The sequence below is a fragment of the Macaca fascicularis genome, chromosome 1, assembly GCF_037993035.2.
Source record: "Macaca fascicularis isolate 582-1 chromosome 1, T2T-MFA8v1.1".
Classification (NCBI taxonomy): Eukaryota; Metazoa; Chordata; class Mammalia; order Primates; family Cercopithecidae; genus Macaca; species Macaca fascicularis.
The window spans coordinates 152,672,980-152,690,877 of record NC_088375.1 but is presented as its reverse complement, the minus strand read 5'-3'; the positions used below and the strand labels follow the sequence as shown (position 1 = coordinate 152,690,877).

The 17,898-nt window shown below is 36.1% G+C and overlaps 1 protein-coding gene across 50 annotated transcripts in view; it reads left to right on the top strand.

Annotated features, from left to right (window-relative positions):
- Positions 1-17,898, top strand: part of ADGRL2 (adhesion G protein-coupled receptor L2) — a 683,665-nt gene that overhangs the window by 642,046 nt on the left and 23,721 nt on the right. For 26 of the 50 annotated variants that reach the window (XM_074003149.1, XM_074003150.1, XM_065519736.1 and 23 more), the window contains 6 exons: positions 45-230; positions 1,072-1,110; positions 4,306-4,489; positions 15,664-15,789; positions 16,011-16,216; positions 17,324-17,497. In XM_074003149.1, coding sequence (XP_073859250.1) covers positions 45-230; positions 1,072-1,110; positions 4,306-4,489; positions 15,664-15,789; positions 16,011-16,216; positions 17,324-17,497 — 915 coding nt within the window. The remainder of the gene's footprint in view (positions 1-44; positions 231-1,071; positions 1,111-4,305; positions 4,490-15,663; positions 15,790-16,010; positions 16,217-17,323; positions 17,498-17,898) is intronic. The other 24 variants (XM_074003162.1, XM_045385871.2, XM_005542925.4 and 21 more) reach the window with 1 other exon arrangement.

Sequence of the window (17,898 nt, the reverse complement as noted above, 5' to 3'; positions counted from 1 at the left end):
CAGAACAAAAAATTTAAATGAGGTAATACAAATTGTCATTTCAGATCAGAAGTGGAGAAAATGCTGCTAGTCTTGCCAATGAACTGGCAAAACATACCAAAGGGCCAGTGTTTGCTGGGGATGTAAGTTCTTCAGTGAGATTGATGGAGCAGTTGGTGGATATCCTTGATGCGCAGCTGCAGGAACTGAAACCTAGTGAAAAAGATTCAGCGGGACGGAGTTATAACAAGGTAGGGAGAACTCTTCTGTTATTTTGAATTAGACACTTGGTATGGCAGCTCTTGTCTTACAGCAGTTGAGAGCCAAATCTTTGGTCCTGGGGCATATATTTAGAGGCAAAATTTCTAATTTGGTTCATTTTTCCAAGGAAGAGTTACAGTTGAGAAAAGAGCAATGTGTCGTGCCCTCCCAAAAAAGTGTAAATGATGTTAATTACCTGATAGAGATCTTAGTTGGTGCCAAACTTTATCCATCTGATTGTGGTCAATACTGTCAGTTTATAATGCATTATCTGCACTTGGAGAGATTACATGTTATACAGTCGATATACTTTGTATGTTAATACATGGAACTCTTACAGTTGCAGCAAAATTGTGACACATATAGGAATATTAGCCACTGAAATATTTCTTTCAATGGCAGCTTTTGGAAGAAGGACAAGTTGCCGTCTCCAGGAATATATTGTTAATCAGTGCCATTAATTTTTCCTATTATGACAAAAGTTGGATTGCTACTTTTCATCACACTATAAGTGTTTATATTAGGCTCATAGGAACCCAAAATCTATGCCTAATGTAGTTCTACCTGGTTAAAAAATTGACTTTTTTTTTTTACTGCAGTATATATTTTGTCTCTTTTTGTCAACATATTTTAGATTAGTATACATAATAAAATAGAATAAAACACTGTAAATAAGCAGTTTTGGTAGTCAGTGCAGACTCAGACTCCAGAGGACTACTGCATATAAACTTCAACCTCTGGAACACCAGCTTAATTTTTGAGGATTTCTTCTTTCCTCATTTTCAGCAGATAAAAATCTAACCTCTGATTTTCTTTTCTTTTACTTAAAAGCTCCAAAAACGAGAGAAGACATGCAGGGCTTACCTTAAGGTATCTCTCCTGTGCTGTCACCCTGCTTTCTCCCTTCTTCAGCTACCTGCCACGCTTTATCATCTTGCTGCATGATCCAATGTATTTCAGTCTTTGATAATTATATAATGTGCCCCATATCAGCTGTACAAATGTTGGCTTTTCACAGGTATATTACTCTCAGAATAAGCAAATGATTTACTTTTAATGATTTCTGCTGTTTTTCCATTCATCCAAAAGTACACGAATTTTAATGAAATATCCTCTTAATTGGAAAGTAATTATGTAGTCTCTTTGTTTCCTGTTGTCATCTCTGTGGATTAAAAAACAACTTGAGTAAAACAGCTATGATATATTCTCGGCAGTTTATCATATCAAAGACTGTATAGTCATAATGTATGTGCATGAAAAAGTCACTGCTTTCTTATCTTTGTGGTATACTCTTAAATAAAATAGGCTTTATTCTGAAATTTTTAGGAGTCAGTTCTAGAATCAAGTTGATATGGGGATGGGTTCCTAAAAATGAAACATAAATAATTTGACTGTGATATCTGTATATGTTACATACTGTTTTTTATCAAGCTAATAGGAACAGAAAGTCACTGTTGAGCTCAGAATCCCTGTCCACTCCAGCCGGGTTTTCTCCCTGGTATATCCAAGTAATAGGAAACATGCTGAGGCTAACAGTGGAATTATGCCATAGTGGTTCTGTGTGATAGATCAAAATAATAATACCAACTTGTATTTTGTTTTATTCTGTGAATTTTAGAAGTTCCTTTTGGGGAAATAGTTATTTTCTAACCTTACTCTTCAGGGGACCATAACAGTGGTAAATCAAACCTTGAAGAACGAATCCATATATTGTGAGAGTAAAACAAAATAACTTTTGTACTTTCTTAGACTAGAGATTATTAAAAAGCCATGACTTCACTGATTTTGGTTGGCAAGGTCTAGAAAAAAATGACGTCTCACTAGTTAGTATTAGACATTGTTTTTTTGTTTTTGTTTTTGTTTTTTTTTTTTTGAGACGGAGTCTTGCTCTGTCGCCCAGGCTGGAGTGCAGTGGCACAGTCTCGGCTCACTGCAAGCTCCGCTCCGCCTCCCGGGTTCACGCCATTCTCCTGCCTCAGCTTCCCAAGTAGCTGGGACTACAGGCGCACGCCACCACGCCCGGCTAATTTTTTGTAATTTTAGTAGAGATGGGGTTTCACCATGTTAGCCAGGATGGTCTCGAACTCCTGACCTCGTGATCCACCCGCCTTGGCCTCCCAAAGTTCTGGGATTACAGGCTTGAGCCACCGCCCCTGGCCAGTATTGGACATTGTTGAACCTGAGAACTTTACAAGAAAAGGTGTAGTAGGAAAGTCTGTTTTTAGGTAATAATGGTCTGAAAGTCCCCTTTTAGCCTGTTTAATAGGGGCAGAGAAATAACTGCTGAAATCTATAGAATTTTTTAAACTTCGGTGTTCAGTTCACCTTTAAGGTATTAGTGTATGAAATGTAATAATTGGTATGTTGCCCAGGACATATATCTCAGTTGGAAAAGAATAGCTTTTTTTTTTTCCTTTGGCAGAAAGAGACTACTTCAGGAATATGATTAGGCTAATGATCATTTTGATCCCACTAGACAAGTACAAATAGTAATAAATAAGGAGTGTTCCAAATTAATAAAAGCATGCCATTAGCAAGTTATGTGTACATGGAGTAAATTTCAGCATGACCTTAATTTCTGACCAGTGTCATTTTCAGTATGTCTCAAGTGAGCTTCTCTGTTCAGATAAGACTAATAAAAGTCTTTAAATTACAAATCAGAAGCTGACTTACACTATGCAAATGAAGCGAGTTCCCACTTTGTGACAGAGGATTCATTTGTGACTTAGATTAGAGAGAGGCTCCAGTCTGTATTTCTTGGTGACTAATGAATCTGGCCTCCACAGACCAATTTCTGTTACACTCTAGTTAATGGCTGCAGCAGTATCAGTGTGAGTATTTTGACTATTCTATCTCCCATTAGAGGGAAAAAAAAGCCTTTAACGCCACTTGGAAGTATCTTCCACCTGCCAGGAAGGTCGTGGTGGCTCACAAGGCAGACAGAACGAGGACATTAAGATGGATTAAGCTAATTAATCTTACTCTGACAGTAGCTTCAAACAACTTTCCCCCCATTCATATAGTACCTCACACTAGCAATTTTTATTGTTTTTCTTTTTGTACAATGTGTGTTCTTTTTCTTCAGTGATTACCAGTATATCAGAACTATGTGTTTATGGGCATAATGACACATTATGACTGGGTGAATGGAATAGAGTAAATAAACTTAGTGATTTCACTTTTCCAAAGCATAGTGCGTAGCTACAGAGTGTATTAGTATAAGATCCTGCCTGCAGTTGATTAACTGAGTTATATTTTATTTAATGTTATTTTGTGTAGCAATAAATTAAACCTACATATGTGAATATTTACAACTTAGGTGTTTTTATGAAGACTTGATTCTACTTTCCTGTTTTCTTTAACTTATCAGTAGAGGCTTTAATTTTGATTCCTTTCTTTATCCCTTTAAAAGCAGATCGTTGATGAATTAAAGTATATGCTCAAGTGTTTTTTAGCTGGACAGAGAATTGGAAGAGTGAAAATGTTCACAGATAATTGATGAACTTTAATGCTACCTTTTTGTTTTGTTTTGTTTTTTTCAAATGATTGTAAGTAGACAGTGTCTATAAGGAATAATTTTGGTTACTATTTTAGTTGAGATTCCAAAAAATAATATAGTTTAATTTTCAAGCATACATATTAATCTACTCCAAAGAGATTAGTATTTTTGGTTTAGAATATTCAAATCTTGAGATTATAAATAGGATGACTTTAGTAGTTTTGACTCTACCTGTAAGAGTAATGTCTCGGATTAAGAGCTGACACAGGTGGTTGTCAACTGTCAGCAACTGAGGTGTGATTAAATAAATAGAAACAATCCACCTTTCTACACTTACTCTTTGTAATCAAATAGCAGTCTGTTAATCTTCAGTCAGTCCTGTTTTAAAAAAGGTCCAGGTATATTTTAAAATGGACCAGATATATGTTGTCTAGATGTTCTTCCATCTTGAAGTAAGAGTAAATCATCATGACAGATAAATATTACAATTGTCACTCATCAGCAACTGAAAATCACTTTGGTTCTAAAAGCAGTCAAAACTAATGATAGTTTTCTAATGGATACAGGCAATTGTTGACACAGTGGACAACCTTCTGAGACCTGAAGCTTTGGAATCATGGAAACATATGAATTCTTCTGAACAAGCACATACTGCAACAATGTTACTCGATACATTGGAAGAAGGAGCTTTTGTCCTAGCTGACAATCTTTTAGAACCAACAAGGGTCTCAATGCCCACAGAAAATATTGGTAAGTGAATCTACTGTCAAGTTTAATTTTGATTTGGAATATTCATATCTAAGAGGATGATGTTTCCATTCCGAATCTATTATTTCCCAGTGCCGTACTTCTTTTTTGTCAAATTATTTTTGTCTGTTAGCAAGAGAAATTATTGTTCACACTTGCTAAAATTAATGCAAAAGCCAAACTCTATCCTGTGTTTTACAAGTTGGTTTTGTGTATGTGTGTGTTTCCAATTGAAAAATCATTAACGAAAAAGTATTAGAGTGCTTAACTACTAGAATGTAGATTTTTTAAGTAATGAAAGTGCTTGCTATGAAACTGTGGCAAATGCTTTACCATTTTATATAGTATGTTCCTAATGAATTTAAAGTATTTTATGGAATGCATGCTGTCAGATATTTTAGCACCCAGAACTTGAGTCAGATGTTTATATTAAACATAACTGCCTTCAGGTGAAAATGTGGTCAGTGAACTACATCTCCCACAATGCAGAACATCCATGCTTCATGGATTGCAGAATAGCTACAGATAGTGTAGCATAATTTAGAATTCAAATGCTACCACTGAGAGGTAGGGATTCACTTGTGAAAAATATTTGAAAGAAATAGAGTAAAATTTTATTAATTTAGGTTTGAACAATTTAGAATTGTTAATTATTCAGTGAGGTTGAATTCAGGTGAAGTTAACAGTATACCTTAGTTAGTGAAGTAAAAAGCTTCCCAAGCATAAATGTAGAAGAACTCAAAAGGGACACAGACTGCATTTCTACCAGAAGCAGTGCTAACTTCATTAGGGCAGCAGATATTGAATGAAGACTTACTATCTGGGATGCCATGTTTTTAATGCCTAATTATGCCTTATTGTGCCTGCCTAAGTCATGGGACTTTATATAAAAAATGCAGATCAAAGGGGTATATAGAAGAAATGGACATAAATCAAATTGGCACCTATATTTGAATTCAAAACCTTAAATTTATTTTATGTAAGTGAATTTTTAAAAGGAAATGAAATATTTTAAAACTAATTTGTTCTTATTTACTTTGAGGTTTGGGAATGAAAAATCAGTAATTACTGAAGTGGCATATTATGACCTCAATTTGTTTTCTAAATATTCTGAAAATTACTTAAAAAAAAAAAAAAAACAACTAAAATTCCCTTGTTATACCTCTTTAATTGTGCAAGAAAATTTGATGGGCCAGGTTCACATCTATGCTCCCATCAGCCTTACATACATAGAACACACTGTAGTTATAGATCCAAGATATTTTTATCCCACTTTGAGATATATTCTGAACAATTAAATGTCCAGGAATACATTTTTTCTAGTATCTATGGTTTTCAGAGTTCTAAACCATTATTTTTCACTGGGCACAGTGGCTCATGCCTATAATCCCAGCACTTTGGGAGGCCGAGGCAGGCACATTGCTTGAGCTCAGGAGTTCGAGGCCAGCCTGAGCAACATGGTGAAATCCCATCTTTACAAAAAATACACCAAGAAAAAAAAAATAGCCGAGCATGGTGGCGCATGCCTGTAGTCCCAGCTGCTTGGGAGGCTGAGGTGGGAGGATCACCTGAAATCCACGGAGGGAGAGGTTGCAGTGAGCTGAGATCATGCCACTGCACTCCACCCTGGATGATAGAGTGAGACCCCAACTCAAAAAATAAATAAAAGTTAATTAAATGAAACTAAAGGATTATTTTTCATATTGATCTTTTTTCATTTTTAATTAAAAAACACTTTGGATTGGGAGGCCGAGGCGGGCGATCACCTGAGGTCAGGAGTTGGAGACCAGCCTCAACATGGAGAAACCCCATCTCTACTGAAAACACAAAATTTAGCCGGGTGTGGTGGTGCATGCCTGTAATCCCAGCTACTTGGGAGGCTGAGGCAGGAGAATTGCTTGAAGCTGGGAGGCGGAGGTTGCGGTGAGTCGAGGTTATGCTATTGCACTCCTCCAGCCTGGGCAACAAGAGTGAAACTCTGTCTCAAAAAAACAAAAAAAGAAAACACTATGGAGAGACTGGCATCTCTAAAATAATGCCTGGTATTTACTAGTCTAAATGCTGATTATCCAACAATTACCAATATGAAAGTCATTTTACGGCCAGGCACGGTGGCTCATGCCTGCAATCCCAGCACTTTGGGAGGCCGAGGCGGGCAGATCGCCTGAGGTCAGGAGTTCAAGACTAGCCTGGCCAACATGGTGAAATCTCGTCTCTACTAAAAATACAAAAAATCTGGGAGGCTGAGGCAGGTGGATCACCTGAAGTCAGGTGATCCTGACTGCCAGGAGTTCCCAGCCTGCCCAACATAGCGAAAGCCTGTCTCTACTAAATGTACAAAGAGTTAACTGGGCGTGGTGGGGGGGTGCCTGTAATCCCAGCTACTCAGGAGGCCGAGGCAGAAGAATCCCTTGAACCTGGGAGGCAGAGCTGAGCTGTGATCACGCCATTACACTCCAGCCTGGGCAACAAGAGGAAGACTTGGTCTCGAAAAAAAAAGTCATTTTACATATTCTAGTAATAGTTTTGTCTTTTTTATTTCCAAAGTATAAACAGTTTTGGGGTTGGGGGGAAAGGGCCCTGATTTACTATGAGGAAAACATTCACCTTTTTCCTAGGACTTGTTCTATTTTCAGACATGAGGACTAAAATAGCCTATTATTTCTCTATGTTCCCAGTCCCCTGAGGACATGGCTATAATGTCTTAGGTTATTAAAACTATTTGATTTTCCTCCTTAGTGATTTCTTCTTAAATTCTTGGTTTAACTTCATAACATGATTTGCCCTTGTAATACATGACTCCATAAAAATGGTATAATTTTATCTATTATAATGATATCTTATTGTGACATTTGAAAACTTGGAGGTATAATTTAAAATATGCAATAAGAGCACCTGTTTTAAGTGTATAGTTTGATGGAGTATGGCAATTGTACACTCTCATAATCATCAGCGTGGTGATATTTCTGTGTCCTCAGATGGGCCCTGCATGCTCCTTTGCAGTCATTCTCCTCTGGCCCTAAGCCATAAACACATCAGAAACCACTGATGTGCTTTCTGTCCATGTAGATAAGTTTTGCGTTTTCTAGGTCTTCAGTTGAATGGAATCATACGGTGTGTAGTACTCCTTCTGATCTTACTGCTTTTATGCAGAGGAATATTTTTGAGATTTATCCATATACATGGGAGTGTCCATAGTTTAATACTTTTTATTGCTGAGTATTGTCCATCGTGAGGACATACCACAATTTGTATATCTACTCACTTGTTAGACATTTGGATTTTTTTCCACTTCTTGGCTGCCATTTTTCCAAGTGGTTGTACCATATTAAACTTGAACTGCAGCATATGAGAGTTCCAGTTGCTGCACATCCTCACCAATATTTAGGATTAACAGTCATTTTATTTTTAGTGGTTCTTGGAGGCATCTCATTGTGGATTTATATTGCATTTCTGTGATTGCTAAGTAACATTTTGCTGATAACTTCTTTTCATGTGTTTATTGTCCATTCAAATATCTTTTTATGAAGTGTTTGTTCATATCTTTTGCCCATTTTTAATTGGGTTGTCTCATTAAATAAATTATGAAGATTTTTTGTATATTCTTCTTGTAAGTCTTTTTGTCAGATACATGCATTCTGGATAGTTTCCCTCCAGTATGTGACTTTATTTTCTTTATATCTTGGGAAGAGCAGAAGTTTTTAATTTTGATTTTAAAAATTCCCCTTACTGAGCTTTAGCAGCATCTGGCTAATCCTATTCTACTTACTCCTCTCAGTCTTGTAATATTTTAAAGCAAATTGTAAAATCCTATCATGATTACTATAAGAAACCTTATATGGATATATCCAATACTCTTTAGAAAACCACAATATCATTATCACACTTTAAAAAATTAACAAAAACATTTCAAAAGATAACAAAAGTGTGTTCACATTTTCATAAATTTGTTAATACTTGGTTGAAATCAGCATACAAGTCCAAGTAGTAAATCTGATAGATATATCAGTTGAGTTTTTTTTTTTTTTTTTTTTTTTGAGACAGAGTTCCACTCTTGCCCGGACTGGAGTGCAATGTTGCGATCTTGGCTCATTGCAGCCTCCGCCTCCTGGGTTCAAGTGATTCTCCTGCCTAAGCCTCCCGAGTAACTGGGATTACATGTGCTCACCACCATGCCTGGCTAATTTTGTATTTTTAGTTGAGACGGGATTTCACCATGTTGGTCAGGCTGGTCTCGCACTCCTGACCTCAGATGATCCACCCACCTCGGCCTCCCAAAGTGCTGGGATTATAGTCATGAGCCACCACGCCTGGCCAAATATCTTTTCATTAAAAGTTATTTCTCCTTGCATACTAAGAAAAATATTTTTTAAACATTTTTTGTTTTTCTTGAGGAAGTCAGGTGGATGATTTGCCTTGTAGACTTTGTTACATTCTTGGTTTGGCTTATTTCATCGGCAGTGCATCATTTAACTCTGCCTGTTATGCTGATGGTTAGATTTAGAGGCATGATCATGCTACGTTTAACTCTTTGTTTTTTTTAATTTAACAAGAACTTTCCATTGCATCATATCAACAAGCACATAATCTTTGGTTTTATTTCCTTGTGATTTTCAGATCGGTTCCATGGTTTAGATGTTATCAGCCTGATCCATCCGTTGTAAAATTCCCTTTTATTTATTGTCTTTTTTTTTTTTTTTTTTTGAGCCAGAATCTTCCTCTGTTGCCCAGGCTGGAGTGCAGTGGCATGATCTCAGCTCACTGCAACCTCCGCCTCCCAGGTTCAAGTGATTCTCCTACCTCAGCCTCTCGAGTAGCTGGGATTACAGGTGCCTGCCGTGATGCCCTGCTAATTTTTGTATTTTTAGTACAGACAGGGTTTCACCATGACGGCCAGGCTGGTCTTGAATTCCTGATCAGGTGATCCACCTACATAGGCCTCCCAAAGTGCTGGGATTAAAGGTGTGAGCCACCGCCCCGGCCTTACTTATTGTTTTAATGAGCTGAGTGGCCAGCATGATTTTTATCATCACTTTAGACTTAGAGTGTGGTAACAAAAACCCCAAAGTCACAGCTGCTTACAACAACAAAGGTTTACTACTCCTTTGTGCTGCATAATTGTTGAGGCTGGGCTTCAACTCTGCTTCCTGTCATCTTCGGTTCTGCTCTATGTTGTTTTTCTTCTGGGACCTAGGCTGATAGAGCAGCTGCTGCCCATAAAGGTGCAAGTCTCCTGGCAGAGGTCATAGTTCTTCTTCTTTCCTCTCATTACAGCCACTACTTGCTGAGAAATTTGCAAAATAGTAAGATAAACATATTAAAATTCTGTCTACAGTATTGTCTGAGTGAAACTCTGAATGGCTCCCCAATGAACCAAGTGTATTCATGTTCAGAAAATCTATTGAATAACGCATATATTATTTCAAGCATACATAAAGTACAGAGGATAGCATAACATTCGTGTACCAGTTACTCAGCTGAGCCACATATTGATATTTTACCATATTTGCTTCAGATTTTTTTGGAAAAGGGAAAATCATAGATAATGTGGAAGTTCCCAGGATTGCCTCCTGCCTGATCATACCATGAAGGAGGTAGCTGTCATCTTTATTATTTAGCATGAATAAGCTTAAGAAAATTTGCTTTGTAGGTATGTACATTGAATACTTTTCAGGTTTTTAACATTAATTTCACACTATAAATGTAATTGTACAATTTTCTTTGTTTTTGAGACTTGAGTTTTGCTCTTGTCATCCAGGCTGGAGTGCAATGGCACAATCTCGGCTCACTGCAACCTCCGCCTCCTGGATTCAAGAGATTCACCTGCCTCAGCCTCCTGAGTGGCTGAGACTACAGGCATGCATCGCTACGCCCGGCTAATTTTTTTGTATTTTTAGCAGAGATGGGGTTTCACCATTTTGGCCAGGCCAGTCTCAAACTCCTGACCTCAGGTGATCCGCCCACCTCAGTCTCCCAAAGTACTGGGATTACAGGCGTGAGCCACTGCACGTGACCATAATTGTATAATTTTCTGTTAGCATTCTATTTTTTATATTTATATATGGTGACATGTGTATCTGTAGTTCATTTGATCTGTTTCTAAGAATGTACCAGAATTAACTGCTGATAGACATTTTAGTGGCTTCTGCTTTTTTCCTGACAGAAGGAAAACTGTAATGAAAGTTTCTGTATGCCTTCTTGCTCCAATGTGTGCCTTTCTAGACATACATGCGCACATACATGTGCGCGTGTACACACACACACACACACACCCACCCCCAGAAATAGAATTTTTGAGCGGTAGAGCATACCCACCTTCAGCTTTACTAAATGCTGCCAAATTGCTCTCTACCTTCTTTTACCAATTTACTTTTTCACCGGTAATACCATTACTAGTTTTGCAAACACTTTATTATTGACCTAACTTTTGTTAATCTAATGAGTTTGAATTGGTTATGTTATTGTTCTAATTTACAGTTTCCTTGATTGCTTCATGTTGATTTTTTAACAGATTTATTACCTATTTTAGTTTTCTCTCCTATGAATTTATTTACAACTTTCTCCTTTTTGATTTTTTCTTTGTATTTTTATGTATGCTGGACACTAATCCTGTAAAGATTATATAGTTTACAGATATTTATTTTGTCTGGGCTTTCTCTTTTTATCTTTTTAAAGGAATCTGTTGTTTTACATAATGAGTCAGATTTATCAGTCTGTTCTTTTAGTGTTGGTAATCTTGGTATCTTGTTTAAGAAATATTTTCCTTTTGGCTTTCTACTTAGGAAAATATTCTCTACATTAAGTTTATAAGGATCTTATACTTCCTTATAAATGATAAACCTCTGCTTTTTACAGTTATGTCTCTAATCTACCTGAAATTTATTTTTAATTATGATATTATATGAGACAGGCAGCTAATTTGATTTTTCCCCATATGAATAACCAGTTCCTTGTATACGTTTAGTGCGTAATTCATTTCTCTCCCTAATGATTTTTAATGATGTCTTACATGTTAGCAGTGTCTATTATTTGCTGCTTTGGTTTTTTCAGTAATATTAATATCTGTTGAGTCTTTCAACCTTGCTCCTTGAGGAACTGCTTTGGCTGCTTTTTGGCATGTCTCTTCTATATGAATTTTTAAACCAGTGGATCAAGTTCCAGACACAAAAATCTTGTTGGAATTTTGATTAAAATTGGACTGAGTTTATAGATTGATTTTGAAAGAGTTGCCAGATTGAACTGCTGCATTCTTCCAAATAAGACCATTATGTAATTCCTCATTTTTTCTTAGGTCTTCTTATAAAGTTATATATTTTTCTTATTTTTAGTGTCTTGCGCTTTTTAAAAATCAGATTTGTTCCTAGATAACTTATACTCCTTGTTTTTTATTATAAATAAGATCACTTTTTAAATTACATATTCTAATTGTTTGTTGTTTGGTGTATAGAAACACAATTGATTTTGCTCATAGCAGCCTTGCTAAATTCTTAGTACTTCTGATAGTTGAGTCCCTCATGATTACTAGGTAGTTAATTGTGTTTACTGTAAATATTACTTGTTTTTTCCTTTATACCTTTTATTTGCTTTTCTTGAATTACTGCATTAAGCTAGGTCCTCTAGTACAATGCTCAATAAAACCTGTGATAGAGATCATTTTGACTCTAAAAGCAATGCTTCTAGAGTTTTTCAATATTGTTTGCTATATACATTTTTGAATACATAAAGGTGTAGCCTTTATCTGATAAGAAAACTTCTCTCTGGACAAGGAGTTTTTCTTTAATTTGTCTTTTTTTTTGTAAAGATTTTTTTTACGTTAAGTGGATGTTGAAATTTATTTGTGTGAATACTTTTGAAATTTTTCTCCATTTGATGAATTATATGAATCCATTTTCTAATGTATTAATTTCTATATGTTTTTTAACTTAATTTAGTAATAAATTTAATTTGTTCAGGATATTATAAAGTGTGTGTATATTTTATTAAAGATTTTTTGCATCATTTTAATGACTGAAAGTATCCTATAATTTTTTGTGAAATGAGTTAGGGATACATCTTTTTCTATTTTCTGAAACAGAAAATAGAAATCTTATTTAAAATTCAGGCCAGGGCCGGGCGCGGTGGCTCAAGCCTGTAATCCCAGCACTTTGGGAGGCCGAGGCGGGTGGATCACGAGGTCAGGAGATCGAGACCATCCTGGCTAACATGGTGAAACCCCGTCTCTACTAAAAATACAAAAAGAAAACTAGCCGGGCGTAGTGGCGGGCGCCTGTAGTCTCAGCTACTTGGGAGGCTGAGGCGGGAGAATAGCGTGAACCCGGGAGGCGGAGCTTGCAGTGAGCCGAGATCACGCCACTGCACTCCAGCCTGGGAGACACAGCGAGACTCCGTCTCAAAAAAAAACAAAAAAAACAAAAAAAACAAATAAAATTCAGGCCAGGCGCGGTGGCTCAAGCCTGTAATCCCAGCACTTTGGGAGGCCAAGACGGGTGGATCACGAGGTCAGGAGATCAAGACCATCCTGGCTAACACGGTGAAACCCCGTCTCTACTAAAAAATACAAAACAAAAACTGGCCGGGCGAGGTGGCGGACGCCTGTAGTCCCAGCTACTCGGGAGGCTGAGGCAGGAGAATGGCGTGGACCTGGGAGGCGGAGCTTGCAGTGAGCTGAGATCCGGCCACTCTGCACTCTAGCCTGGGAGACAGAGCGAGACTCCGTCTAAAAAAATAAAATAAAATAAAATTCAGTATGTATTTATCAGTTGAGTTTTTTAATAGTAATAAACTATTATGGTTTTTAATTTCTTTTAGTCTGTTTCAGTTTTCTACAAAAAATTCTATTGTCTTTTAAAAATTTATTGATATAAATTTATCTATTTGTTGGTATAAAGTTCAGTATTGCATTTTTGGTTTTTTTTGTTTTGTTTTTTTTTGAGACGGAATCTCGCTCTGTCGCCCAGGCTGGAGTGCAGTGGCCAGATCTCAGCTCACTGCAAGCTCCGCCTCCCGGGTTTAGGCCATTCTCCTGCCTCAGCCTCCTGAGTAGCTGGGACTACAGGCGCCCGCCACCTCGCCCGGCTAGGTTTTTGTATTTTTTAGTAGAAACGGGGTTTTACCGTGTTAGCCATGATGGTCTTGATCTCCTGACCTCGTGATCCGCCCGTCTCGGCCTCCCAAAGTGCTGGGATTACAGGCTTGAGCCACCGCGCCCGGCCCCCATTATTGCATTTTCTTATGGAAGTAAATAGCTTGAAATATCTACTGAGAGCTGTAGTAATGATCTTACTATTATCAATTTAAAGCTTTTTCTTTACTATGAACATTATTTTTTAAATTCTAATAAGTAAATTTCTGTTTAATGAAATTAAAGTTTGATAAGTAAATATTTGTTTAATTAACAGTTTGTACATGTATATCTATATTTGGGATGATTCATGAAAACTCAGAGGATTTTCTTCTTTCATCACGTCTTGTTAGCCTCTTTCAATGTGAGGAAGAATCAGTTACTTTCATCAAACTTCTTCCCCCTTTCCTCCCTGCCCCAACCTAGAGACTGATATGAGAACAGTTTATCCATCTACCCACCTGCTTAATCTTTCCAAACATGTATCAGTAAAATAAGTGTATCAACCAGTTTCTGCAGCTGATAGAATTTTAACAGTTACATGATGCTTGTTATAAATTTGTATTTCAGGGTTTGACATGTGGTTTAATTGCTTATAAAAATTTATGAATGTTATTATATTTACAAGCTAAATATAGATGTATTTTACAAAACAAAGTTGCGGAAGATAAAAAAAATGAGTATCCAAGAATTACTGTACAATGGAATGAAATGATTTTTGTAAGAAGAAAAAGGGGATTGTAGGTGAATAGCTGATAGGCGATACAGACAGCAGAGACATTAAAGAGGGTGACATTCAGAAAAAAAAATGGACTGTATTTTTTGAACGTCTTTGTAGAATACATAGTTTTAAAATTTAAATATCAGAAATCAATGAATTTTCCATATAATTCCTTAGATTTCATCAATAAAATATTAAAATTATTAATATAAGATAGTTAACTCCTATAAAAGCAATATACTTTTCCATTCCTTTTAAAATCTAAATAAATGTTGATGTAAAATAATGACAATCTGTATTGGGATTCCCAGTAGACAGTAAGCATTTATATTGTTAGTGGTTACTATTAATTATATTTTTGAAATGAAGTTAGCATTGGCATGTTGATCAGGTAGATGTTCTCAGTGTTTTGTATTGACTTGTTTTCCTTAAGTGTTTTTCAATTTCGACACTTGGTTTGAATATTTGAAATTTGGTTTAGACTGCAGTTGTTGTCACACTCTTGCTGTAAAGGTCCAGATAGTATATATTTTATGCTTTGCAAGCCATGGTGGTCTCTCTTGCAGATATTTAACTGGTATTGTAGCACTAAAGAAGCCACAGGCAATATACAAATGAATAAACATGATTGTGTTCCAATAAAACTTTATTTACAAAAACAAATGGCATGCCAGGCTTGGCCTGCAGGTTCTATTTTGCCCGATTTGAATATGTAAAGATTGAATAGTGAGAATTAATGGGAAATTTTAACATAATGGCATTTTCATAATAAATATATTCTTCTGGGCTATTTTTAGAAATTAGAAAAAAGTATTACTGCAAACTTGACCTGTGTAATTTTTCATATTAAAGTGGATCATAGATAGAAATAGATGTGTAGATGCCATAGAAGCATTCAGATTTGTACTTCATATTAGTTTTACCACTGCCAAATAATGGTCATTGAAAAGTTACTTAATATAAAGAGCCAAAAAATATCAGTTTGAAATATTTTTGCTTAGCTTCATGATTTAAATACAAAACCTTGAAAGTTACATACTATTAATTCATACACTGTTCATACTTATAGGCTAACAGATTGGTATTAGTTCATGACAAAAGAGATAAAAATATGAAGAAGGTGTTAGAATGACAATACAAATTTTTTTTTGAGAAGTGAATATTTAAGACTTGAGTAATTTGTTTTTTTGTTCATGATTTTTGTTGAAACCTAACAGTAAAATTTTGTAAGTAGACAAAAAGAAAACAGTAGTTTCTATACGGTTATCATTTGCCTCCTTAGTTAAATCTAAAGAATCATCCCCACCCCCTTCCTTTATCTTTTCCCTCATCCAGTCCTGGAAGTTGCCGTACTCAGTACAGAAGGACAGATCCAAGACTTTAAATTTCCTCTGGGCATCAAAGGAGCAGGCAGCTCAATCCAGCTCTCTGCAAATACCGTCAAACAGAACAGCAGGAATGGTAAGATGGAAGTCTTTTAAAAATTGATAGTTTCTGTTGTTGTTCAAAAACCTATTAATTCTAAAATGCATTTGACTCCTTATATAACCAAAAAACGACTTGCCATTTTAAAAGCAGATTTAAAACAATGCCTTAGGACTTTATCATTTCATTCCTATTTTATCTTAATTTATTATCATGCATGTTTTTGTACATCATGTGACTATTTTTAACCTTCCTAGGGCTTGCAAAGTTGGTATTCATCATTTACCGGAGTCTGGGACAGTTCCTTAGTACAGAAAATGCAACCATTAAACTGGGTGCTGACTTTCTTGGTCGTAATAGCACCATTGCAGTGAATTCTCACGTCATTTCAGTTTCCATCAATAAAGAGTCCAGCCGAGTATACCTGACTGATCCTGTGCTTTTTACCCTGCCACACATTGATGTAAGTTAATGTATGCTAATGAAGTAATGGAAGGTTATAAAAGCAGAAAGAAAGGAAAGCAAAACTGAGGTGCTGGGGATGGGGAGAGAACTGGGGAGATGGGAGGGAGGAAAGACAAGACCTTTCCATTTGAATTTTAAATGTTGGACTAGGTCAGAGACACAAGTTTATTTAAGTCTGTGAACATAAAATTAAATGAGCTTGGTTCAGTGATTATTAAAACTTAAGTGTATTCTTAATGAAAGCTAATTCAGTAATCAACAGGAAAATGTAAATGACTCTTAATTTGTTTTCAAATGAAAATTAACCCTTACCTTACTTAGCAGCAGGATAGCTGAGTATTAACTCTTAGGACTCTGCCTTTCTGTGTGGCAAAATTTTTTTCATTAGTTTTACTGATCATGTTTGACACAACTGTTACCAAGTACTGTGTTTTAAAAAAAAAAAAGTTGAGGAGATGTGATTCCTCTGCTGTGCCTTAGAATGCAAGTTGATACTTAAGTAACTACACTGTATTGGAAGATTGTCTACAGAATGTTTGGCTGTTACAGTAAATAGAGTGAATAAATGCCCACAGATAAAAAAGTGGATCTCCAAATAGGCAAAGAAAAATAAATTTGTGTGGTTACAGTACTCATATCTGCTTCAGTTGATTGACTCTTAAGAGCTTTTAGGTACTAACAATATGATTTACATTGTTGCTAGTGTATCTCTTAGAACTAACCAAAAATGGGCCCAAAATAGAACATGGATTTTTAAAACATTTGGTCCTTACAGAATTTTCTCAGAACAAATTTATGGCTCTAATTTTATCAGAAAGGAAAAAAAAATAATTCTAATGTACCATCAATATGTAAAATCATAAAATGGAAATTGTAATTGTGTAAAATGGGTCTTGGTAATTTAGAGTACACTTTCGGACTATAAAGCCCCTTTTAAGCTAGGTATCTGCCTTGTATAACATAGTCCACAATTTTGCTGATGAAAAACTTTATAGTCTGAAACATGCAAAGTTTAATCTAAATTACCTTTTACACATATTAAACAATTGCTGTTGCCATCTTAGAGTATAAAATCCTAATTTTATCTTGTCATTTTATTTCCCAGCCTGACAATTATTTCAATGCAAACTGCTCCTTCTGGAACTACTCAGAGAGAACTATGATGGGATATTGGTCTACCCAGGGCTGCAAGCTGGTTGACACTAATAAAACTCGAACAACGTGTTCATGCAGCCACCTAACCAATTTTGCAATTCTCATGGCCCACAGGGAAATTGCAGTAAGTATTTGCACTTCTAATTAGTAGCAGAGAGAAACCTCAGAGATTCAAAACAGCTTGTATAACAGTCCCGTTCTTTGGGTGCTTATCGTAACTAAAAAGCAAACAAAGTAATGTTGATTTCTAATTGTTTCTACACTGTCCATAAATTTTAAGAAGTCTTGGCACTGTTATTGTTACTTCTCAAAATCATATGCTGTAACTTCGTAGACTTGTAAGTTTTCCTCCTTGGGGCAGGTGCTTGGTAGAGGCAACAGAAGATTTAAATAATGAGCAGCAGTAGGTCATACAAAAGAGACAAAAGGCTCTGGAGTTTAACATGCCCTTCCCATCTTGAATGTTTGAATCTAATTTTACAACTTTTGCTTTAAGTTTCCTAACCACTTTGCACATTGTGCAAA